At 53.1% G+C, this 24563-nt stretch overlaps 2 protein-coding genes across 5 annotated transcripts; one reads left to right on the plus strand and one right to left on the minus strand.

Annotated features, from left to right (window-relative positions):
• Positions 1 to 48: 48 nt before the first annotated feature.
• On the plus strand, positions 49 to 9401 carry COG8 (component of oligomeric golgi complex 8). Of its 3 annotated transcripts, XM_072731614.1 has the most exons (6): positions 51 to 482; positions 1812 to 2019; positions 2801 to 3628; positions 5620 to 5788; positions 6654 to 6827; positions 8843 to 9401. In XM_072731614.1, the coding sequence occupies exons 1-6, from the start codon at positions 88 to 90 to the stop codon at positions 8998 to 9000; spliced, it is 1932 nt and encodes a 643-aa protein (XP_072587715.1). In that variant the 5' UTR covers positions 51 to 87; the 3' UTR covers positions 9001 to 9401. The 3 variants fall into 3 exon arrangements, with proteins under 3 accessions (XP_072587716.1, XP_072587715.1, XP_025867463.2); XM_026011678.2 differs by lacking the exon at positions 8843 to 9401 and having other exon boundaries at positions 6654 to 7269; XM_072731615.1 differs by lacking the exons at positions 5620 to 5788; positions 6654 to 6827 and having other exon boundaries at positions 49 to 482; positions 8843 to 9293.
• Positions 9402 to 9504: 103 nt separating this feature from the next.
• On the minus strand, positions 9505 to 24350 carry VPS4A (vacuolar protein sorting 4 homolog A). 2 transcript variants are annotated; one of them, XM_072731621.1, is made up of 11 exons: positions 24141 to 24350; positions 20521 to 20632; positions 20289 to 20436; positions 18541 to 18599; positions 18303 to 18422; positions 17674 to 17830; positions 16997 to 17145; positions 16574 to 16655; positions 16131 to 16350; positions 13831 to 13971; positions 9505 to 13112 (listed from the first exon to the last, which is right to left on the minus strand). In XM_072731621.1, the coding sequence occupies exons 1-11, from the start codon at positions 24159 to 24161 to the stop codon at positions 13011 to 13013; spliced, it is 1311 nt and encodes a 436-aa protein (XP_072587722.1). In that variant the 5' UTR covers positions 24162 to 24350; the 3' UTR covers positions 9505 to 13010. The 2 variants fall into 2 exon arrangements, with proteins under 2 accessions (XP_072587722.1, XP_072587721.1); XM_072731620.1 differs by having other exon boundaries at positions 18541 to 18602; positions 24141 to 24348.
• Positions 24351 to 24563: the final 213 nt, after the last annotated feature.

Genomic DNA, 24563 nt, shown 5'->3' on the forward strand with positions numbered 1-24563 from the left:
GGACGCGCCCCCCGGGCCGCTTCCGGCCCCAGGCTCCGAGCCAGCGCCCCCGCCGGGCCGGAGGGGAAGTGACGCTGCTGCCGGAAGATGGCGGCGCCGGCCACGGTCGCTTCGCCCGCCACGGCCTCGGCCGCGCTGACGGCCGCCGCAGCGGCTCTCGGGGAGGTGGAGGATGAGGGGCTCCTGGCGTCGCTGTTCCGGGACCGCTTCCCCGAGGCCCAGTGGCGGGAGCGCCCCGACGTGGGCCGCTACCTCCGGGAGTTGAGCGGCTCGGGGCTGGAGCGGCTGCGGCGCGAGCCCGAGCGCCTGGCGGAGGAGCGAGCGCAGCTGCTGCAGCAGACGCGCGACCTGGCCTTCGCCAACTACAAGACCTTCATCCGCGGCGCCGAGTGCACCGAGCGCATCCACCGCCTCTTCGGCGACGTGGAGTCGTCCCTCGGCCGCCTGCTCGGCCGCCTGCCGGGCTTCCAGCAGAGCTGCAGGTGCGGCGGGCCCGGCCCTCGGGGCTTGTAGCCATCGGAGTAGCTGACGCTCCGCTAGCGCTTCCCCCGGGGCGGGCTCTCCCCCGAGCGTTTTAAAAATTCCTTTAAACCGCGCGCCTGCGTTCGAGGTAGGTGCAGTTATGCCCATTTCGTGTATGAGGACGTTGGACAGCCGAGGGCACGGCTGTAAGCTTCCAAGTCGGGATGGGGAGCCGCAGCACGTCCCGCCCCGCGGGACCGTCGTACGAGAGCAGCCGCGCAAAGCACCTCCACTGGGCCGGACGTAGCTGACCCTGCACGTCCCCGCCGTGGTCCACACGCAGGCGGCCCAGACTTTCACGGACGCGAGGCTGACCACGAAGTCTTTCCGCTTGGAGCAGTAGCAGTTATCAAAAAAGTCTCTCCTTTTACTTATTTATTTAGATTTTACTTATTTATTCGTGACACACACACACACACACACACACACACACACACACAGAGGCAGAGACAGGAGGAGGGAGAAGCAGGCTGCACGCAGGGAGCCCGACGTGGGACCCGATCCCCGGTCTCCAGGATCACACCCTGGGCTGAAGGCAGGTGCTAAACCGCTGAGCCACCCAGGCATCCCCGAAGTCTCTCCTTTTAAAGCCACATTCTGCCTCTCTAGATCCTTAGCCTGTTATCATTAATTCTGCTTTTCAGCCTTTAACGATAAAAGTTCAAGTTTTGAGTCCTTGGATATTTCCTCCGGAATAGGTGGGGGGACCTCATAAAGCAGGTCTCGGCAATTACGGAGAAGTGAAGACTGGAAATAAAAGTTGAACAGCAGCCTAAGAGATTGAGGGAACTTGAGGGTAAGGTTGTAGCTTCTGAGCTGGTTAGTGATCACAAAAAAAGTAGCTAAGATTAACATTTACTGTGCGTCAGGTTCTGTGTTAAAGCGGAAGTCGGCCGCTGGCCTCCCTAGCGGCCTTGCGGTGGCTCCCCACGCCCGCGCCCCCAGCCCGGTGGCTGATGCTATATACATCATCTTATTTAATCCTCCCATCCTTATGAGGTGGGTGCTAGTACTATTTTACCAATGAGGAAAAAGTTCAGAGAGCTTGAGTACCTTGCCACTGCCAGTTAAGTGGCAGATCCGGGTTCACATATTTTTATCGTTAGTTGTGTGCTCTGGGACAAGCTGCCTAGCCTCTCTGGGATTAAAACTGCCTCAAGGGTAATAAATAGTACTTACATCACAGGTTTGGTGTGAGGATTAAATCATAGTTCGCGGTAAATGCTTGGTAGTTGTAGCTAAGTTTTGGATGTAGAGCAGTGAGCGACCAATATTCTCTTGTTCACTAGAAACTTTGTGAAAGAGGCTGAGGAGATCAGCTCCAACCGCCGGATGAACACCCTGACTCTAAACCGGCACACAGAAATCCTGGAAATCCTGGAGATTCCTCAGCTAATGGATACCTGTGTCCGGAACAGCTATTATGAAGAGGCCCTGGAGCTCGCAGCCTATGTACGACGACTGGAAAGGAAGTACTCCTCCATCCCTGTCATCCAGGTAGCCAGATTGCCCCCAGAGGACTGGAACTCATGTTCTTATAATCAGTAATTCTGTGGTCATCACTGAACCTTCAGGCGGAAAACTTAGGGAAACTTTGCATGTTTCATATTGGTTTCTGCCATCCAGGCAGGCTTGAACATGATTCATTCATGCAAGTGATAAGTAGTAATCACCTGCCAGACACTGACCTAGGTGCTGGGGAGACAATGAGACAAAAGCAGACAAGGCCCTAGCTTTCATGAATGTAAGCTGACATTTGATAAATGGTAAGTGTCTAAAGAAAATAAACTAGGGAATGGGTAGAAGACTAGGGTGAGGTACCCCAGGTAGAGTGGTCAGGAAAGGTTCTGCTGGAGAGAGGAGACCCAGATGAGAGGGAGCCGGCCATACGAAGATGTGGGGAAAAAGCAAACCAGAAAGTGAAAGGAACAAGTATAGCAGACTGAGGAGGGAACAAGTTGGGAGTGTTTAAGGAATACAAAGATAGAAGGGAAAAAAAGGAAAGAAAAATAAAGACAGCCAGTGCGACTGGATTGCAGTGAGCAAGAGGACAGTATTGGGGAGCAGGTGCGGGAGGAGAACCAAACGGCCTGTAGGCCACAGTGAATAATTCCAGCTGGCCACAGCAGATGAGATCTCTGTTGGTTAGCCTGTAACATCAGCTATGTCTTCATGTATCCAGAAAGCAGTGGGCATGCTGATCACTATTCAGGGTAGTGGACTGGGGTCTCGGAAGTGTCTTTCCCAGTGTGGTGTGACTGAGCCCCTATATTGTCAGGGCATTGTGAACGAAGTGCGCCAGTCCATGCAGCTGATGCTGAGCCAGCTGATCCAGCAACTAAGGACCAACATCCAGCTCCCTGCCTGCCTCCGTGTCATTGGCTTCCTGCGGTGCATGGATATCTTCACGGAGGCTGAGTTGAGGGTGAAGTTTCTTCAGGCCCGAGATGCTTGGCTCCGTTCCATCCTGACTGCCATCCCCAATGATGATCCCTATTTCCACATCACAAAAACCATTGAGGCCTGCCGTGTCCATCTGTTCGATATCATCACTCAGTACCGTGCCATATTCTCAGACGAGGACCCATTGTTGCCCCCTGTCTCAAGTGAGCACACTGTGGATGAGAGTGCCATCTTCTATGGCTGGGTGCTACAGAGAGTGTCACAATTCCTGCAGGTGCTGGAGACCGACCTTCACAGGGGGATAGGTGGTCGTCTAGACTCTCTGCTGGGTCAGTGCATGTACTTTGGGCTGTCCTTCAGCCGGGTGGGGGTTGATTTCCGGGGCCAGTTGGCTCCTGTTTTCCAGCGGGTAGCCATCAGCACTTTTCAGAAGGCAATTCAGGAGGCAGTGGAGAAGTTCCAGGATGAAATGAATTCCTACACCCTCATCTCCGCTCCCGCCATCCTGGGCAGCAGTAACCTGCCTGCTGCCGTGCCAGTCACTCAGCCGGGGACCCTGCAGCCACCCATGGTACTCTTAGACTTCCCACCCCTTGCCTGCTTCCTCAACAATATTCTGGTTGCCTTCAATGATCTGCGCCTCTGCTGCCCTGTGGCCCTGGCACAGGATGTGACGAGGGTCCTGGAGGATGCCCTTGCCAAGGTGAGCACATACTGCTGGCTCTCTGTTGGGGCTTTCTTTGGTAACAGGTGGCCAGACTTTTGCAAAAAATAAACCAGTCCATGTGATAGGTGGTTGCAGACTGAGGCTTAGTGGGGTTTTGGAGATTTTTCTGATTGAGAAGCTCTGGTTAGTCCCCCATCATGGGACCTAGAACAATTCATGAAGTGGCTCACCTGTAATAATGATTCAGTAGTGTATTAGTTTTCTACTGCTACATAACAAACTCCCACAAACATAGCAGCCTAAAACAACATACATTTATCATCTTCTAGTTTCTTTGGATTGGGAGTCCTGAGTCCTCTGCTTATGATCTCACAAGGTTACAGTCAAGGTGTTGGCCAGGCTGCAGTCTCATCTGAAGCTTGGGGTCCCCTTTCAAGCTCATTCACATTGGCAAGTTTCTATTCTTTGCTGTTGTAGGTTTAAGGCCCTCAGGTCTTAGAAGTCATCTCACTCCATAGGCAGTTCACAGTGTGGCTGATTCTTTTTTTTTTTTTTTTAATTTTTATTTATTTATGATAGTCACACACAGAGAGAGAGAGAGGCAGAGACATAGGCAGAGGGAGAAGCAGGCTCCATGCACAGGGAGCCCGACGTGGGATTCGATCCCGGGTCTCCAGGATTGCGCCCTGGGCCAAAGGCAGGCGCTAAACCGCTGCGCCACCCAGGGATCCCCAGTGTGGCTGATTCTTAAAACGCCAATGGAGAACAGTTCTCCTCTGTGAGTCTCTTCTTTTAGGGAAGTCCTTAACCCTTTTTTTAAGAAGCTCATCTGATTAAGTTGGGTCCAAGGATATCCCTTGATTAATTCAAAGTCAACCGATTGGGGGCTTTAATTACATCTGCAAAATCCTTCACCTTTGGATTTTATATGAGTTAGAAACAAGCTACACATTCTGCCTCTAATCAAGGGAAGGGATTACACAAAGGAGTGGATACAAGGGGATGGGAGTCATAAGAACCATCTTAGAATTCTACAGACCTAAGAAATACAACATTGATATCCTGCACATCTTTACATTTTTAAACCTTTAGATATTGGGATGCTTCTTACAACTTATGGCATCTTATAATTGCCGTCAGCCAGGTGGCAGTTGTGACGTGGTTATATAAAATCTTTCTGGGCCCAGATCTCTTTCTCTTGAGCTTGGTCGCTCTCATATCTCAAGAGTGTACTTTTTGCTTTAATAAACTTTCCCACTTGTGTTACTCAAAAAAAAAAAACCAAAACCAAAAATCTGTTAATAGCCTCCTGTAAGAGGAAGAAAGCATGAGCATTGAAACTTTGTAGTCATTGAAATTCAGGGATTGGTAATTTATATTATATATATAACTTATATAGAATTTATTCCACGCCAGGTTGTGTTCATCATACTTTATACCTATTAAGACTTGATCCTCGCAACCCTAAGATTAGATCCTGTTGCAGGCCCCACTCTATAGATAAGGAAACTGAGGAACAGAGGGCATGAAGTGTTTAATTTCTTGCAAGTCACAGAACCAAGTGGCACAGCCAGGACTTGAACCAGGAAGTGTAGCATACCCCCTGAGAGGGTCTATGTTCTTAACTCTGTCACTAGGATACCCGTCTATAATGTCAGTTAGATTGCTCTGTAATTTGTATGTCCCCCATCATGGGAACTTCTTTTCTGTGTTCTTTTATAATTTTCTAACAGTCTAGCTTCCTGGAACCTCAGAGGCCTTACTCAGGAGAAACCTTTTATAGTTTTGCTTCATTTTTCTGGATCCAGTATAGTTCTGGTCCAGCTCATGTAGGAATCAAGAAACTCTTGCTGCTCTTGCACAGGAATTGATAAGTGTGCCAGTAATGGAACAAGTTGGGTTTGGGTCAGAAACACAACAGACAAGTGACAGAATTGTGGGGAGCGGCCACAGTTCTAAATCTAAACAAGACAGTAATGCAGGGTACTGTTTGGTGTGACTTTCCTCATGGTGCCCCCATCTTCTAGGTAACCAAAGTGATCCTGGCCTTTCATCGGGCAGAAGAGGCTGCTTTCAGCACCGGGGAGCAGGAGCTCTTTGTCCAGTTCTGCACTGTCTTCCTGGAAGACCTTGTTCCTTATTTAAATCGCTGTCTCCAAGTCCTTTTTCCACCAGCTCAAATAGCACAGACCTTAGGTAAGAGAAAGGAGGGGAAAGATCTTTTAAAACTACTTTTATTGATATAATTCACATACTAAATAATTCACCCAATTTGTTGTTTTTTTTTTTTTTTTAAGATTTTATTTATTTATTCATGAGAATACACAGAGAGGAGAGAGAGAGAGAGGCAGAGACACAGGCGGAGGGAGAAGCAGGCCCCATGCAGGGAGCCTGACGTGGGACTCGATCCCAGGTCTCCAGGATCATGCCCTGAGCTGTAGGCGGCGCTAAACCGCTGGGCCACCGGGGCTGCCCAATTCACCCAATTTGTAAAATTGTTTTTTTATATAGAGACATATACAGCATTACCACCATCCAATTTTAGAACATTTCCATCACCCCAGAAAGCTCCCTCCCGCCCAGTGTAGTCACTCTCCAAGGCCCACTCTTAGCCCCTGGGGACCACTAATGTGCTTTCGGTTACAACAGATTTGCCTTTTCTGGACATTTCGTATCGATGAAATAATACAACACCTGTGTATCTGGCTAAGTGGAGGAAGCACAAAAGAGCCACATGTTGTATGATTCTATTTATATGAAATGTCCAGAGAAGGTGTTTTAAAAAGCTTTTTCCCAGTCTGCCTTCCCTTCCCTGTGCCACCTCTCGAAGCCAGGGCGGGGGTACAGAGCTCCCAGCAGGGCAGTCACTGGGTCACACACACAGTCATACAGGCTCGGGGAGGCCACCCTCCACCGTGCTGTTCCGGATTACCTTCAGTCTCGCGTGTTTACTGTGTGGAATATACCGAAATTGTGTCCATCACATTTTTCCCTGGGACACATCAGCATTTAAATTTACTGAAACGTTATTCTGTTTCACTTTCTCTGCCCCCTGGGTTAGGCGTTCCACCCGCTCAGCTCTCCAAGTACGGAAACCTTGGACACGTGAACCTCGCCGCAGTCCAGGAGCCTCTGGCCTTCCTCCTGCCGAAGAGAGAGCTGGTCCTCTGTCTGGAGGACAAGGAGCTGGTGCCGGCGCCCCCCGCCCTGGCACCCCCCGCCGAGTCGGGCCCGGGCCCGGAGGCCACGGCCGCAAGTCACCCTGACGGTGCGCAGGAGCCCGCGGGCTCGGCGGAGGCGCCCGACGGGGACACCTCACCCGCACCCCTGCCCCCCGCGGCGTCCGCAGGGAGGTGAGGCGGGCCTCGCGGGGCACGGGGCAGCCCCGGGGGGAGGCTGACAACGAATGAGAGGGGGAACCTCTGGGTCCCACCTACACGAGGCTGATTATACAGTAAGAAACCGAATTCCAAAAAAAATTAAAAAAAAAAAAAAAGAAACCGAATTCCGCTCAGCGGTTTAGCGCTGCCTTTGGCCCAGGGTGTGATCCTGGAGACCCCGGATCGAGTCCCACGTCGGGCTCCCTGCATGGAGCCTGCTTCTCCCTCTGCCCGTGTCTCTGCCTCTCTCCATCTGCCGTGAATAAATAAAATCTTTAAAAAAAAAAAAAAAAAAAACGGAATTCGCAATGAGGCTGTGACGTCACGGAGGCGGGCTGCGCTCGGCGTCCCGGAAGGCGCGCGCGATCTGCGCGTCCCGACGTCCCCCGCGGCGGGAGCGCCGACCTACGGGGGCCGGGGAGGGCCGCGGCGGCGGCCGGGCGACTGCGATGGGGGCTGGGCTGCTGCGGGCGCGGGCCCCGCCGTGGGCATGGGGAGCGGCGCGCGGCGGCGGCCGGGCCTGCAGCTCCGCGGCCGCCCGGGACGGCCTCGAAGGTCCGGCGCGCCAGCGGTCGTACTGGCGCTACGTGCGCCGCCTGGTGCGGGGCGCGCCCGAGCCGCCGTACCCACACGTGTGCCAGGTCGGGGACCCGGTGCTGCGGGCCGTGGCGGCCCCGGTGGAGCCGGCGCAGCTGGCGGGCCCCCAACTGCAGCGGCTGGTGCAGAGGCTGGTCCAGGTGATGCGGCGCCGGCACTGCGTGGGCCTGAGCGCCCCCCAGCTCGGGGTGCCGCTGCAGGTGCTGGCCTTCGAGTTCCCCGAGGCGCTCTTCCGCGCCTGCGCGCCGCGCCTCCGCGAGGCCCGCCAGATGGAGCCCTTCCCCCTGCGCGTGGTGGTGAACCCCAGCCTGCGGGTGCTGGACAGCCGCCGGGTCACCTTCCCTGAGGGCTGCGAGAGCGTCGCCGGCTTCCTGGCCTGCGTGCCCCGCTTCCAGGCCGTGCAGATCTCAGGTGCCGGGGAAGAGGGGGGTAGTGGCGGTGGCCTTGGGGTGGCTGGGCAAACGCGTGCGCCTCTACCCCAGCCCAGGGAGGCGGCGACCTCGGGTCTCGGGCAAGTTTTCGGAAAGCTCCGGTTAAGGTGCAGACCTGTGGAAGTGCAGGCCCCTGGAGTGGATGTGACTCACGACTGACCTATGGGGATGGAGGCTGGGGACAGCAGAGCCAGCTCGTCTGTGGTGTGTAGCTTGGGCTGGGAAGGTGGGCTAGTTTCGATGTTACCTCCCACCAGGTCCCCTGCCCTGTGCCCTCTCACTTGCTGTCTCACGCACATTTACTGTTTAACCATTTGGATCCCTCTTGGTGGAAGGGCGGAAGTGGGGCCCAGCCTTGCCCGGCCCAGGGTGATAAGCCATTCCCGGTTCTCGTCGCACCACAGGATGTTTTGTGGAATGGGATTTGTTGCCGGAGTTGAGAGGATTGTTCCTCTTGAGTAAGCCGCTTGGTCCAGGTCAGAAAGTAAACGGTATCCCTTTATCTTCCACTGTACCAAGTAGAAATACTTTGAGAAACTGAAGTAAATCAGCAGGACTTCAGAAATGGGAGGACTGTTGAGAAATGAAGCACCTTAGGAAGATCCTTTCTCCCCTCAGACCCATTAGTAAGTCCTGCAACCTGTCAGCATTAGAACCGCATGGAGTGCTTGGCAGTGGGCAGAGTTGAGGCATCTTTTCTGGGAAGGACAGGGGCTGCTGTCTACGTTCCTTTCTGATGTTGCCTCTTGTGAACAGGAACAGCCAGAGGCAGGGAAAAGGTAAGGAAATTAAAAATGACCCAGTTAAGCATATCCTTACCCAGGCTGTAACTTACTTTGCAGGGCTGGACCCCGAAGGGGAGCAGGTGGTGTGGCAGGCCAGCGGATGGGCAGCCCGTATCATCCAGCACGAGATGGACCACTTGCAGGGCTGCCTGTTCATTGACAAAATGGACAGCAAGACATTTACAAACATCCACTGGATGGAGGTGAATGATTAAAATTTTCCTGCTGCATCTGAAGATTCCGGAAACCAAAACACAAACACTTGGGTTTTGAGCTGGGCATGGCTTGCCTGATATCAACTTATATTGGCTTGGCTCTGACAGAAAACAATACATTGCCACACCAAGCTGGAGGACTAGATCAGAAATGTTTGCCTTGAAATCAGCCACGGACAAAATAATGCTTTCAACTTGAGAAGAAAATGAACCCCCCCAAAGAGCAGACATTTCCCAATGATTTTGTATGGTAATAAGTGGGGCAGATAAATAACCACTCTTAGTAGACATGATTTCATAGCCTGTATAATCTACCCCAAAGCCAAGATTTGTAATGACATAGTCCAAAAATAGCTGAGAGTTTTGTTTAAAAATGCAACTTAAGACTATGCTTGACCATCTTCACTGAGTTCTTATTTTTACAAAGGGCTTGTGTGTCTTACCTGCAGAGTCCTTTGCTTTGGACAACAGTTTGCTTGTGTAAGTGAAACAGAAGAGAATGGCCACAGTTCATAGAAGTGTTTAATAATAATATTAATGCAAATGAGTACCCACACATTTTACCAGGCTCACAGTTTTGGTCTCCACCTTCTGCCTTTAACAGATTTGGAGACGATTTTCCTGCAGAGATCTCTTGGGCAGCTGCTATTTGATTTGGCTCATTCTTTTGGCAGAGGTCATGGATCAGGGCTAGGGGAGGGATGAGAGTTGAGGAACAGTGAACCTCTTCCTATCACAATTAGAAACAAAGCAAAACTTGTGCTTCCTGGTCACTACACTTATTTTGGAAAAATAAATTAGCAGCATGCTGACCAATGATTAGCCTTAAGATACCGTCAGAGCGGGCAGCCCGGGTGGCTCAGCGGTTTAGCGCCGCCTTGAGCCCAGGGCCTGATCCTGGAGACCTAGGATCGAGTCCCACATCAGGCACCCTGTATGGAGCCTGCCTCTGTTTCTCATGAATAAATAAATAAAATCTTTAAAAAAAAAAAAAAAAGATACTGTTAGAGCTTTGCAAGAGATGAGGAAATTTGTTTGTCTAGATACTGGTCTTGCCTCATTTTTATGTTGTTTTGCAACACAGGTACTCTTACCAGAGTCCTCCAAATTCTAGTATCCATGTAGAAAGTTCAGTAAGTTGTTTAGGAAAATACTTGTTTTAAACAGTGGTTAACTAAACAAACCCAGTATGGCTTTCTCTAAATAGGACACATCTGGGGGCCTATGAGGTCAAGTAAAAGGGAACTGGCTCTCTCTGCATTAAACTTTGGAAAGGAACAGGAGCCAGCACTGCTCCAAGGTGAGGTTGGATACTCGGCCACTGGGAAAGGTCTGTAAAAAACTCATTTAGACTAAAAACATGGGTCCTTATGAAAATTAGAATTCCAGGACCTTGGACAATGTTCAGAAGCTCCTGCAGGGTGGCATCAGAATATTCTGATGCTTCCTCAGATGCTCCTCAGAGTGCTTCAGAGTCCTTACTGATGCCTTCGTAAAGTATATCAGTAACATTTGCCTGCAGCTTCCTGACCTGGGGGCCCAAGGGTATGTGGTTGTTCAGGGTAGACCTTGGAGAAAGCCTGAAACTCTATTGTTGACAATGTGAGGTTTACTAGTGTAACCAAATCCATCTAGGAGGAAGGATTTGTCCAACTAAATACTACATGTATAGCTCAAGGCAACAAATCTGCGTTTCTAATAAAACCTTGCCCACCCCAGGGAGATGTATCAGCCACAATAACCACACCGCACAAGTCAGCATCTTGAGCTAAGGAGAGTTTAGAAGTCAACTACCAAAGTGAAAGCCAAGGGAGACAGAAGGCTTAGGACAGAATTCCCAAGTAGGGAAGAGTGAATTTCAGGGTTAGCACTTAGGGCAGGAAATTCCTCTGCACCTACGAGCCATGTTTAACACAGATGGTGAGGGCACACATCAGTCTGAGGTTACTTCAGCCTCACATGTGAAGAGGACATTCATCGTCCTGCCTCCTGTCACTGGTGGTGGAGAGAGGAATGGAGAGGCATGACATCGGTAACAGCCGTGACCAGAGCCATGAAGACGAACCACAGCAGCTCCAGTTTCCGTTAACTCCTATGACTTTTCAAGGTGTCTAAGCAGTAGAAAGGAAGATTTTAAAAATAAAGCAAGCGATGACCTGATTCAAGTAAAGGTGACTGGAGGTAGAATAAGAAAGCACAAATGACTAAAATGAAATAGTACGAGTGGGACAGTGTCCTATGCCAACTTCTAATCCGGTGTTTAAATAGTAATTAGTGGCTGAGAGCACCTAACTAAAGCGAGAGCCATGGGACGCCTGCGTGCCCAAGATGCTAGCCACAGTTGCTACGCAGGTGTCACCTGGAGGCCAGGCTTGCTGAGGCACCTGGTACTGAGGCAGGGCTAATGCCCTCACCCTGGAGAGGAGCACTTGGGCCCGACCCTTCAAAGAACCCAGCAAAAGTTGCCTGAATTCAGCAGCCATTCCTAACCAAATCAGAAACAGCACAGTCCAAAGCTACCAAGATCTAAGAGTTGGCCACATCATCAGTTCTGGACAATTTGGGTTTTAATAAAACACAGAGCAATAATATTGGCTTTTGGAAGGGGAGGGGAACTGTACCAACCGGATGCCAGGCCTTTTGTGTATTCATATGCGAGCAGTCAAGGATCAAGTCTGCTACTCAAACAGCATTTCTAGGGCTGCCAACTCTAGAGCCTTGGAAGGGTCTCAAGGAGTCAAAAATTCTAATGGCCATAGGGGCTAGGCAGGCAACCTGAAAGAGGGAAGCTGACCACGTAGGGATGCGTGAGCCGGAGAGCCTGTTCTGCTTCTGAGCAAGGGAAGCCCCTGCTAGGCTGTGGCTGACTGGCTGCCTCACGGGGACACAGGCCCAGCACCACCTAATCTCCCAGAAGCCAGATAATTTTTACATCAATTCTTGACTTTTCAATGTTGCCAACAGACCAAACCAAACAGCTACAGGCCACATCCGGCCCACAGGCCGAGTCGGCAGGAAGAACTGTCCAGGTGCCACATTTACAAGGCTTGGGGGGAGGGGTAGTCGGGGTCTGCCAACCTGACTGGAGATCAGGCCTGGGAACTGCAGTAGGTGGCAATGCCCTCCTCCTCTGATGGAGGGTGCAGAGAGAGAACCAGGGGGTCTTTCTAATGGAAGCAAGTATGGCCTTCAGGGAGCCGCAGAGAATAACCAAAGATGAGATCACTCAAGTGGCTCAAGAGGGAAAAGGATTTATTAGCCCATTTCCAGGGCAGAGAGCCAGGAGCAGTGGCGGGGTTCGGTGTTCTCACATTCAGAGGGAAGAAAAGGCAGCAGTGAAACCCACCTGACTGCCTTCACTCATTCTGGTCTCCACAGCTCTGTGCTCACAAAACCCATCTTTCCTCTTGCAGGGAGGACACAGAGCCCAGGATGCTGACCTGGGAGGTTGGGAATGGCTCGGTTTTACTCTTGGCCTTTACAGGCAGGGCTTGGCCTGGCGACCCAGGGCGTCAGTCATAGTGTTCACAAAGAGTAAAACCTGGGTTAGAAGGAACAGGTGGACGGGCCTGGCAAGCCGTTCTGAAGGTCGGCAACAACCCCACAGTGCGGGCTGCTCCCACTCCTTGATGCTTCTGGGAGATTTTAATTTTATTTATAAACAAGACAAAAATCCAAGCAGCATTAATTTAGGGGAACAAAGAAAGGTTTAAAAAACAAAACAAAAAACACAGGGGCAGGACAAGGAGTTGGTGAGCATCCAGAAGAGGAGGAGGAGGAGGAAGTAGGAAGAACCAGTATTCCACCCAGTGCCGAATGTGCTTCTGTGTCTTTGTGGCCAGGGAGGCCCTTCCTTTATGCTCCCCGGCTGGCGGCCAGACAGCAGAGGGGACGCTGTAGTGACGTTAAGACGAGCCCCAGTGCCCTGTCTGGCCACTGACCTGGGGAGTGCCGTGGATTTATTACCCCAATCTACCTCCCACCTTCACCATCACCAAGTGAAGAAATTTTTAACTCTCCTGTCCAAAGTCCTCTGAGAATTTCTTCACTTTCAAGAGGTCATCTGCATTCACGGTGGGCCGAGTGGTGGCCAGAGACCGGAGCATGTCCGACTGCAAAGACAAGGGCACGAGCTGAGGAGCAGCCAGGGCTCTAGGCAGGGCTCTAGGCCTCCTTGTGTCGCAGTCCCATGTGGTGTTGCAAGAAGAGGCCTGCATTCGTGGTCATTCCCAGCCCCAAATGCAAAGCTCCTCTGATTGCCTGGCTCCTGCCTGAATGTCTCCCGTGACAGGACCGCTCTTCCCTCTTAAGGCAGCTCATGTCGTCTGAACAGGCCTACTTCTCATCTGAAAGAATCCAAGCTCCCCTCATCTCTTAACTGCTGGGAGAAGCTCATTCTGATTGCACACCCACCACATCGGCAGACACCTGCCACACACGGCAGGCAAGACCCTCAGCAAAACCAGGATGAGGAGGGGCAACACCAGTCCCATTAGGCTCCCTATGCAACGGCATTGAAACAAACTGCCAACAGATGCTCGTTGCCTCCATGGCCACTCACAAGCCAAACCCGTGGAATGATGTAGTCGCACCAGCTGGCCTTTATTCTCGCTGAAGAAAATAAATGCTTGTGCTGCGGCCTTCATCTTGGGCCCCCACTGAGTCTAATGGCAGGAGTCCCAGCTACCCAGAGCCCCAAAGGCCATTCCCTGTTTCAGAGGAGCCACAACAGCCCAGGACGAAGAAGGGGAGAAGCCTATTTTTATTTTTAGACCCAAGACCCCAGTTTTTCTGGGTTCTGTGCAGTCCTTCTCCCAACCAGCCACTTACCATGCAAACCACAGGCTCTAGGAGTTTGTCACCGGGGACATCCATCCAAGTCATCTCCATGGCCCCCGGGTCCCCTGGTGAGCATGGGGTCAGGAGGTCATCGATCATAACGCTAGGGTTGGTGCGGGAAGGGCCACAGACCTGAAATCAACCAGGAATCTGACTGGAGGGGTTGCACCTCTGTGCTTGGGGAAGGGACAGGATCCTCAGACTTCTGAGTCCTGAAGAGAAGGTCGTGGTAGGGTATGAATGCATGCCTGGCTTTCTAGGTCATCACTCTGAGCAGAGAATGAATCCTGCAGAACTCTCGGGCCGGTAGTCAAAGCAGCTCAAAGCAGGATTTCAGAGGTTTGTGATTAGCATGCTATTCTAGGCACTGTTCTCTAGAATCTCAATTTGTGGCCCAAAATGTCGATAGCTTCCCCTTCCTCATTAACTCCATCCAATCTCACCACAAATGCAGTGACACCAAAAATGTTTTTCTAACCACAGTCTGCTTTACTGGTAACATCCCCCAAATATCCCAAAGCTAATTCCCTCACTTCCTTCAACTCTTGACTCAAACATCCCCTGCGGTGGGCTTATCCCTTAAGATACAACCTGCCTTGGGACACCTGGGTGGCTTAGTGGGTTAAGCACCCGACTCTTGATTTCAGCTCAGGTCATGATCTCAGGGCCATGAGATCAAGCCCCGTGTTAGGCTCCACAACAGGCATGGAGCCTGTGTGGGATTCTCTCCCTCTGCCTCTGCCCCTCCCTGCTGCCCCCCACTCCAGTTCTCAACTTTCTCTCTTAAAGGTGGGGGTGGGGCAGAAGGTAGAAAGGATATGAGATTAAGGGCAGCCTGGGTGGTTTAGCGGTTTGGCGCTGCCTTCCACCCGGGGTGTGATCCTGGAGACCCGGGATCAAATCCTGCGTTGGGCTCCCTGAGTGGAGCCTGCTCCTCCCTCTCTGCCTGTGTCTCTGCCTCTCTCTCTGTTTCTCATGAATAAATAGAATTTTTTTTTTAAAAAAAGAATATGAGATTAAAAAAAAAAAAGTACAACTTGCCCCAGTGCACCTGGTGGCTCAGCCAAGTTGGACGGTTAAGCATCCAACTCTTGATCTGGGCTCAGGTCATGATCTCAGGGTCGTGAGATGAAGCCTTATGTCATGCTCAGTGGGTTGTCTCCCTGGAATTCTCATTCTCTTAAATCTTTTTTGTTTTTCTTTAAAGAATACAACCTGCCCACCCAACTCCAAACTTCAGAGACACCAGACTCCATCCCCTGCTGTTATCCCCCTCATTGCTCTCTCAGAAATGAGTATAAGAAAGAAAGAAAGAAAGAAAGAAAGAAAGAAAGAAAAAGAAAGAAAGAAAGAAAAGAAAAGAAAGGAAAGGAGGAAGGGAGGAAGGGAGGAAGGAAGGAAGGAAGGAAGGAAGGAAGGAAGAAAGAAAGAAAGAAAGAAAGAAAGAAAGAAAGAAAGAAAGAAAGAAAAAGAAAAAAGAAAGAAAGAAAGAAAGAGAAAGGGGTATCTTTTCAACTAGAGATGAGGCTCCTAGAGGTCAGGGACTTTTGTCTGCTGTGGTCACAAATGTCTCCCCGGGTCCTAGAACAGCACAAGGCACATAAGAGGACCCTCTGCAGACATTCAACAGAGATACGAGGTGTGAGAGGAGTTCCACCTTAGAGAGGGTGATTCTGTACCCACCACTCTTCAGACACTGAGTGGGGTCCCCACATGACAGCACAGCGCTGTGAAGGTGGCAGGGGTGAGTGGCACAGTGCCATGTCCTCTGGCTTCACACAATCCAAGATGGACATATTTGAGCAAAAGAACTACAAGGAAGGAGAGAGCAGGTGCAAACCAGAGGGCTCCCTTGTACTTATCCTTGGTTCTCCGGGAGACCAAACGTGTCACCTGAGCAGCCAAGGAACTGGCAAAGAAAGCTGATCTCCCCATTCCTGTGACACTTTTTAAGCAACTCCTTGCTGGCCCACTCACCAGGTGTGGAGCCCAACGTGGGACCTGAACTCACAACCCTGAGATCAAGACCCATGCTGAGATCAAGAGTTGAATGCTGGGCAGCCCGGGTGGCTCAGCGCTTTAGCGCCGCCTTCAGCCCAGGGCGTGGTCCTGGAGACCAGGGATCGAGTCCCACGTCGGGCTCCTTGCGTGGGGCCTGCTTCTCCCTCTGCCTGTGTCTCTGCCTGCCTCTCTCTCTCTGTCTCTCATGAATAAATAAGTAAAATCTTAAAAAAAAAAAAAAAAAAGTTGAATGCTTAACCAACTGAGCCGCCGGGTGCCTCCGCACTCACCTTTTTGAAGTGTGTTGCTGACTGAACTTTTCTGACAGGCTGCATGAGGGAGTCCCGCACGATGATGCTGATGTCGGCACCTGAGTAGCCTTCCGTCTTCCGGGCTAGCTCATGGATGTTGGCATCCGTGAGATTGTGGGGAGTGCTCCCCAGATGCAACCGGAACATCTGGGCACGGGCAGCCTCCTCGGGCAGTGGGATGTAAATCCTCTTTTCAAACCTAGAGAGCCAAGCACATGGCGGGACTTGAGAAGAGACGGCATAAGTCTTCATGGAGAGGGGCTCTGGGGCCCTCCAGAAGCTGCCTCACTCAGGGCTCTGCTCACCATGCAGACATGAAGAAGCCTCCAGGGAAACGGAGTCAGGCTGCACCACTGCCAGCAGCAGGTTGACTATGGCTGGAGAAAGACCTCAGCCCCTGGCTCCTACTGGGGAAGACTCACCTCCTTCTAATGGCTGAATCCAACACCCATGGGATGTTTGTGGCACCAAGAACCAGAGTCCCATCGTTGTTATTCCCCACCCCTGTGGAGAAAGGGAAACAGACGCTGACTCAGAACACCTGCCAGAATTAGGGAGCAGCTGTAGGAAGCACCTCAGGGGCTTTGTGTGTTCTGCTCTGGGGCCATCGCCGTGCCACCAGCAACAACCAGCTTTGCTGGGCCAAGAGCCTTCTCTGAAGCCCTGGCCGCCTCGGGAAGGGCAGGGGCTGGGGGGCAAAGGCCTGTGGAGAGGGAGCCGAGAACTGCTTCTCTGACTCTTCCCTCCGCCCCATGGCCCATCCCCTCCAGCTGCGGCTACATAATGGAGCCCGGCTGGCTCTGGGAGGACCGCGAGCCGGGAGGGCAGCCAGCACCGGCACGCACCCTGCATCTGAACCAAGAACTCCGTTTTGATCCTTCGGGCGGCCTCACTCTCATTTTCATTGCGGGACCCGCAGAGGGAATCCACCTCATCGATGAAGATGATGGAGGGCTTGTGCTGCCTGGCCAGCTCAAACAGGTTCTTGACTAGCCTGTGAAGGTGACAAGGGGGGCCGGGATCAGGACACCCATACCCACCCCAGCCAGGGGCCCAGTCACTGCTTCTCCTGCCCTTCCCACAGACAGGTCAAGACTCTAGTCATGCCTGGATTTCCAAGGAAGCGGGCATCACAAATCCGCCAGCAGCACTGTGCCACGAGAAGCAGCCCACCTTGGCGGCAGCCCCACTCATAAGCTCTGGATTTAGGACAAGTCACATTCCCCTCTACTCAGCCTCAGTGTCATCCTCTGCAAAATGGGAGTCGGTGTGGAAAATAACTAAACCACACGAAGTCCCCAATAGAGGACATCCGCCTGATACCCAAAGATGGCGACTGCCTTTCCCTTTCCTGTACGAAGACGTCTCTCCCACATTCAGTCTCAGCAGTCTTTGTCGGAACAGCGTCCCAGCCGGGCAGCTGACATCATTCCCCTCTGCTGGCCGCTTCCCCAACACCCAGCAGCGGTTCCTCTGGGCGGTGGCTCAAGGGCAGGGAAGCAGGGTCTGGCAGCTGACTTACTTCTCACTCTCCCCCAACCACTTAGACATCAGGTCCGAGGAGGACACAGAGAAGAAGGTGGAGTTGTTGGCCTCCGTGGCCACTGCTTTGGCCAGGTAGGATTTCCCTGTGCCAGGGGGTCCGAAGAGCAGTATCCCTCGCCAAGGCGTACGCTTGCCTACAACAAAGAATAATCGGAGGTGAGCTTCCTCCTAACTGGGGAAAGGGAAGAGAAAAAAGCCAAAGACACCTCTATTTACTGTAAGTACGACCAGAAGAGAAAGGTTCTACAAGACAACCGATTCTAGCAGCAAAAATAAAGGGAACTGAATTACCCACTGAGAACCGGCTCCTAGCCCTGGGCTCAAGACCCCCAAGACCCTGCAAAGTGACGCCGGCTGGCACTGACCCTACTCACCCACTGGGACAGTCAAGTCAAAGTTCTAGTTGCAGAGGTGTCTGACCAGAGGGAAGCACAGAGCAGATGACTGTGATGATCGGCCCTGAGGCCTCTCCTGCCCGAATGCCCACTGAGGGCAAAGAGCCGAGTGGCCACCTGTGCCGGGTCACCTTCAGAGGGGGAGCCCTGAGCTGGCTTCCTCGGAAGCCTGCTGTTTTTACATCTGGGCTGAAAGCAGCTCAACCCTTACCTGTGAACAAGTGTGGGAATTTAATTGGCAAAATGACAGCTTCTTTGAGGGCTTCCTTGGCCCCCTCCAGCCCAGCCACATCATTCCACCGAATGTTGGGCTTCTCTATCACAACAGCACCTGCAAGAGGCAAGTAGAGCCTTTGACCTGGAGCCCAACTGATAGGTCTGAGCTGACCCTCCAGGGGACCCTCACCACATCTCCCCCTCCCATTGCCGCGGGGCCTCGGGCCTCTTACCCATCAGTTGTTCTTGCAATTTCTTTTTCTCTGGGTTGTCCCCTTCACTGTCACTATCACTGCTGGGAAAGGAGACAGAAGATGACATGCTAAAGCAAGAGGCAGCTGACAAGGAGGTTCTGAGAGCACAACACTCACGTCCACATCCTCCAGGAAACACCTGCGTCACCCACCCTTGTTTCTTCATTAAGGTTGTAAGAATAGGGGGGATCCCTGGGTGGCGCAGCGGTTTGGCGCCTGCCTTTGGTCCAGGGCGCGATCCTGGAGACCCGGGATTGAATCCCACATCGGGCTCCTGGTGCATGGAGTCTGCTTCTCCCTCTGCCTGTGTCTCTGCCTCTCTCTCTCTCTCTCTCTGTGACTATCATAAATAAATAATAAAAAATATATATAAAAAAATATTTAAAAAGGTTGTAAGAATAGGGGTGCCTGAGGGGCTCAGTCGGTTGAGCATCAGCCTTTGGCTCGGGTCATGATCCCAGGGTCCTGAGATCAAGCCCTGCATCAGGCTCCCTGCTCAGCGGGGAGTCTGCTTCTCCCTCTTCCTCTGCCTCTCCCCCCTGCTTGTGCTCTCTGTGTCCAATAAATAAAATCTTAAAAAAAAAAAAAAAAAAAAGGTAGTTAAGAATGGAGATGTGTGCCCTCTCTAGAAGGCTAATGGGGGACATGTGCTTTGGCTGGACTTCAGGAACAGCTGGGCAAGCAACCGGAGCTGTCACTGGCCTCTCACACAGACTCACAACCAGATATCAAGTGGCTGTGACTCAGAGAAGAGGTGAAGTATAAGTCTAAAGAGGGGCACCGAGGAAGGGAACATAGTCACTGGTCTCACCCCAGGGCCAACCCCTAATGGGACAAGCGATTTGCCATCCTTAAAACTCTTCTAGCCCTCTCAGAGATGTTAACCTCCTGCCTATTCCTCGTCCCTTCCCAGGGTATGTCTCCCTCTCTGGGGAACCCTGTCAACCCGGGAGCAGAGCCTCCCACCACTGGTGGGGTGGCACACACCCGCCTCTCCTGCTCCATCCATGACCCTCCTGCCTGGGACCCTCCCCTTCGCCTCCAGGACACCATTGGCTCCCTGGAATCTGTGTGGTAGGCAAACCACAAATGTGAGGAGAGAGGCTGCAGAGCAAACACTGCCTTTGGAGTCGGAAACAGAAGCCCTGGGTGTGGGACCAGACTCCATCAAGTGCAGCTCTGTGACCTGGGCCATCTCTGAACTTGAGTCTGTTGCCTCATCTGTCACATGAAGACAGTAACTCTGATCACAGCAGCAGCTGACACATACTGTCTCGTTACTGCACGCCACACTCTACCCTCAGGGCTTTACCCGCACCACCTCTTGCTCCTTAGAGCAACGCTGGGTGGGAAGGCGCGTTATCTTTCTTCTACAGACGAGGGGCCTGGACGCACAGGGGGTCATGGCACTTGTCCATGGTCACATGGCTAGGAAGTGGCAGCACCAGGCTATACCCTCAGAGCCCAACTGTGGAATCCAAGGCTTGCAACCTCCCTGCTGGCTCACATTTCACTCACAGCTCTCCTGTGTGGATCCAACAAGATCCTATCCAAGGAAATAGTGTGCACAGTGCCCGACAGAGGCAGCTGGGGCATCATCCCCGGTACAAGTGTTATTCCCCCAAAGGAAGGCCGCATTAGCACCAAGAATGGCAGTGACTCCTACAAAGGACACATGCTCATGGGGTCTCTGGTCCCAGCCGGGCCCTCCACTCCTCCGTACTCACCCCTTGCTCTCACTCTGATTTTCTTTCACTGGCTTCTTGCCATGCTTCTCTTTGTTTCGTAAATAATCCTTCAGCTTCTCGGCCCGATCTAGGTACTGCATGCACTTGGCTCGAATGCTCTCCTTGGCCTTGTCGCTGTGTGCCTCATCTGCAAAAGGGGAATTGGAGAGAGTGTACCTACCCTGCCCTGGCAGGGGCTCTACGGCCATGGAGGGCCCTGCGTGTGACTCACATTTGATAGCGTGTAGGAAATACTCCACGGCATGCTGGTAGAGCCGGAGCGCCTCCTCGTAATTCTTGGCTTTATCCTCTTCTGTGGCTTTTGTCACCAGATCAATGGCTTTCTGGAAAGGCAGAGCAAATACCTCAGTGCTTCCCAAGAGACCCAAAAAGCCCTTGGGGTCCCAGGGCAGCAGGAACCCTGCAGATCTGTTAGTCGCCCACCATTATGTTGGCCTATTTTCCAATGTCAACTACAAAGGCCTTGAAATGGAGCTTTAAAAGACAGCATCCCTCTTCACAATACACTCATCCGGTTAAAAGCAAGCTCCTTCTCAGTTTCGCTCTGGTTCTCAGCAAGTGGAAACCTGACCAAATATCTCAGATTAAGGCTCAAGGGGAGAATCCACTTTCTGTTCCTTGCCTCAAGGGAAAAAAAAGTGGCCATGGGGCCACTGCCTGGAAAAGGGGAAACACCAGAACCAACTGATTGTTGTGCTGCTCGGCATAAAGGCCAGAGAAGAGCCAGCCCTTCTAAGAGACTGACCAAAGAGATCTCGACCTCCTACTGGCCCAACCTGCTTCTTCTCTGTGGTGAAAAGAGAAGATGGTTTTCCTAAACTTGCTACTTAAGGAAGGGATGCTTAGACACATGGGTCAGTATACCAGTAGCTCTAGTAAGAAAAGCGCTTGCCGGCAAGCCTGGCCAGTCAGCTAAGTGTCCAACTCTTGGTCTCGGCTCAGGTCATGGGTCAGGAGATCAAGCCCCACATCAGGCTCCAGGCTCAGTGCGGAGTCTGCTTGAAGATCCTCTCCCTCCCTCTGTCCCTCCCCCCACTGGCATATATGCGCTCTCTGGAAGGGAGGGAGGGAGGGAGGGAGGGATGAAAGGGTTTGCTTACTCCAGAGACATATATGTGCTAATTGAAGAGAGTAGTCCTATGGAATCTTCTAAGAACTGGGTGAGCACATCTTTGTGAATCTCAGAAATCCTGTAGGTCTGTGCTCTAGACTGAACTCAAAAGCATGCTGGATCTTTCAGGCAGCTGCCCCACACCTACATACCCAGTTTTAGAAACCATTGCTTCACCAACCCAGGAAGCATTACCAAAATTATCCTCCTCAAGCTGATCAGCACTAGACACCAGGCCGGCAGATCCCAATGTATACACACAGTTCTGTCCACAGCAAACAATAAACCTTCTGACAAGCTCTTGGCAGGGCTCAGGCATCTGTGCAGCCCTTCCTCATCTGAAAGCAAGAGGTCTCAGAAGGACAGCTAGCTCTACGAAACTAAGAGGAGTAGGTTAGGCCAGGCTGATGATAAATGAACTCACCAGGTTGATGAGGGTAGGAAAGGTGAAAAAGTGTTGCTACTATTTTCAAGCGCAGCTACCTCCATTACCTACAAATACAGGATGGCCAGGAGCCCAGAAACTTCTTCAATGATTAGCTCAAACAAGCTTCTCTGGTCTACTCTCCCTCAATAATGTCTCTTCAGATAAGACAATGAAACCAATTCTCCTGTCCCTTGTGGCTTCTCTCCTCCAGAACAAACATGCCCGGTTCCTTGGACTTTTTCACCCTATATGCCTTCCTGCTAAGGTCTGTCCTTTTGAAAGCAGGGCTCAGACAATACTCAAGGTACGCTCTGCCCCCTCCCTTCGAGATACTTTATTAATTAATGCGCCTAAGAGCACATTACATCTTTTTGGCAAGTGCATACAATGTTTCACCGGCAAGAGGCCTGGGCTGCAAGTTGAAGAATTATGTGTAACACAAGGGTGAGGTGATGAATAAAACTGCCAGCCTGCAGCATCTCTAGTAACACATATGGCAGGGATGAGGATGAAGGACAAGGGTAAGGAAGATGTGCTAACAGAAGAGCTGGCAAGCGGTAAAGGACCAGATGGTAAATAGGTTAGACTTTCCTGGCCATACAATCTCTGTAGCAACTCCTCAACTACGCCTCTGTAGCACAAAAGCAGCCATAGAAAGTACGTAAATGAAGGAGCAGGAATGTGTTCCAATAAAACTTTATTTATAGATGCTGAAATTTGAAATTCATGATTTTCACGTGTCATGAAATATCTTTTCCCAGCCTTTTAAAAACATAAAAACCTACGACATTATGTTAAGTGAGAGAAGCCAGTCACAAAGGACCACATATTGTATGATTCCACTTATATAAAATGCCCAGAATAGGGGCACCTGGGTGGCGCAGTCAGTTGAGCATTGGCCTCTTGGTTTCTGCTGTTTGGTGTGCTTGGGGTCATGGGATCGAGCCTGGAGTGGGCTCTGTGCTTAGCGAGGAGTCTGCTTGAGGTTCTCTTTCCCTCTGTCTCTCCCCGCTCTAAAATAAAAAAAATAAATCTTTTATTTATTTTTTTAAATAAATCTTTTAACAAATAAATGAATAAGCCAACGAATGAATGAATGAATAAAATGCCCATAATAGGCAAATCCACTGGGACAGAAACTAGAGGAATAGAAGATTATTTATTTTACAGAGAGAGTGAGAGGGAGATGTGAGTGGGAAGGGCAGAGGGAGAAGGAGAGAACCTCCAAACAGACTCGCTGCTGGGCGTGGAGCGGACGCGGGGCTGCAGCTCACAACCCTGAGATCGTGACTGGAGGCAAAGTCAAGAGTCGGAGCTTCACTGACGAGGCGTCACGGGGACCCCTTAATGAAGCTTCTAGAAGCAACGTGAAAACGTTCCTAGCTCACGGGAACACTGGCAGGTGGGTCTGCGGCGAAGTCACGGAAGGCCCGTGAGAGGCGAGCCGTGGGGCGCACCGCGCGGCTGCGGCGGCGGGGCCCGGTTCGCCCCGGTTCGCCCCGGTTCGCCCCGGCGCGGCCCCCGCTCCGTCCCACTGCCTCCTCCCCCGCGGCCGGCCGGATGCCGCCCATCGCCCGGGGTCCAGCCAAACGCCGGCTCCCCCGCAAGTCTCGCCTGCCGCCTCGCAGGCTGTGTGCTGGGCACCCTCCGCGCCGCAGGCACCGTGTTAACCGAATCACTCAACCCAGGGCCCCCGTCACAGCAACCCGGTGCCCGACAGGTGCCCGACGGGGGCCCGACAGGTGCCGCCCCGCTTCACCGACAGGACAGCTGCCGCGCCGAGACCCCGAGGCCGGCCCAAGGTCGCGGGCGAGCGAGGGGCCGGGGGAGCCCGAAGCCCCGGTCTGCGGCCGCACCTCAGGGCGCGTCGGTCGTGCTCGCAGGGGGCGCCAGCCCAGCGCCAGGCGAGAGCCGGGGATGCCCGGGGGGCGCCGGCCGCACGGAGGAACGCGAGGCCGCGGGAGGCGCGGGGGCCCGTCCGGACGGCAGGCGGCCCGACTGCGCGGCGAGGGTCCCGGGCGGCGCCCGCCCGCCCCCAGGACGCTGATCCCGCGGCGGCACCCGGCGGGCTCCGGGCTGGGCCGGCCCTAACGCGCGGGGGGGACTGGGCGGGACTCCCGGCGGGGCAGCCCCGCGGCCCGGGCGCGTGGGAGCGGGAGGCGGCGGCGGGGCGGGGCGGGGGCGAGGCCGCGGGCCGGGGGCTCCGAGCAGGCCGCCCGCCCGCCCCGCCGCCCCGCAGGCCGCGCCGCGCCTCCTCCGGCTTCCGGAGACCCAGCCGGGCCGACCGAGGTACCTGGAGGGTTGACGTTGTCATTTCATCTCCTGGGTCGGCCCCACACCCCGCGGCGCTGCTTGCGGCCTCGGTCCGGCCCCGGGGAGCCGAGCGGCTGGGTCGGGGGCGCGGAGCCCGGCGGTGGGCGCTGGGCGCGGGCAGGGCGTCCGCTCGCAGCCGGAGCCGAGTCGCAGGGCGAGCGAGGAGAGCGGCCCAGAGCGGTCGGGCCTGGGCCGCGCGGCTGCCCCCCGGCGGCCACGGCTGGCACTGCAGGCTCCGCCCCCCGCGGCCGCTGGGCGGGGCTGGGGCTGAGGGGGCGGGGTCCGAGGGGCGGGGCCTGAGGGGGCGGGGCCTGAGGGGCGGGGGCGGGGCGAGGCCAGGGGCCGGGAGGCTAGAAACCCCAAGCCCCAGACCCCGTTTCTAGTAAAATATCGCCTGTAGGAC

The sequence above is a fragment of the Vulpes vulpes genome, chromosome 12 (genome assembly GCF_048418805.1).
Source record: "Vulpes vulpes isolate BD-2025 chromosome 12, VulVul3, whole genome shotgun sequence".
Lineage (NCBI taxonomy): Eukaryota > Metazoa > Chordata > Mammalia > Carnivora > Canidae > Vulpes > Vulpes vulpes.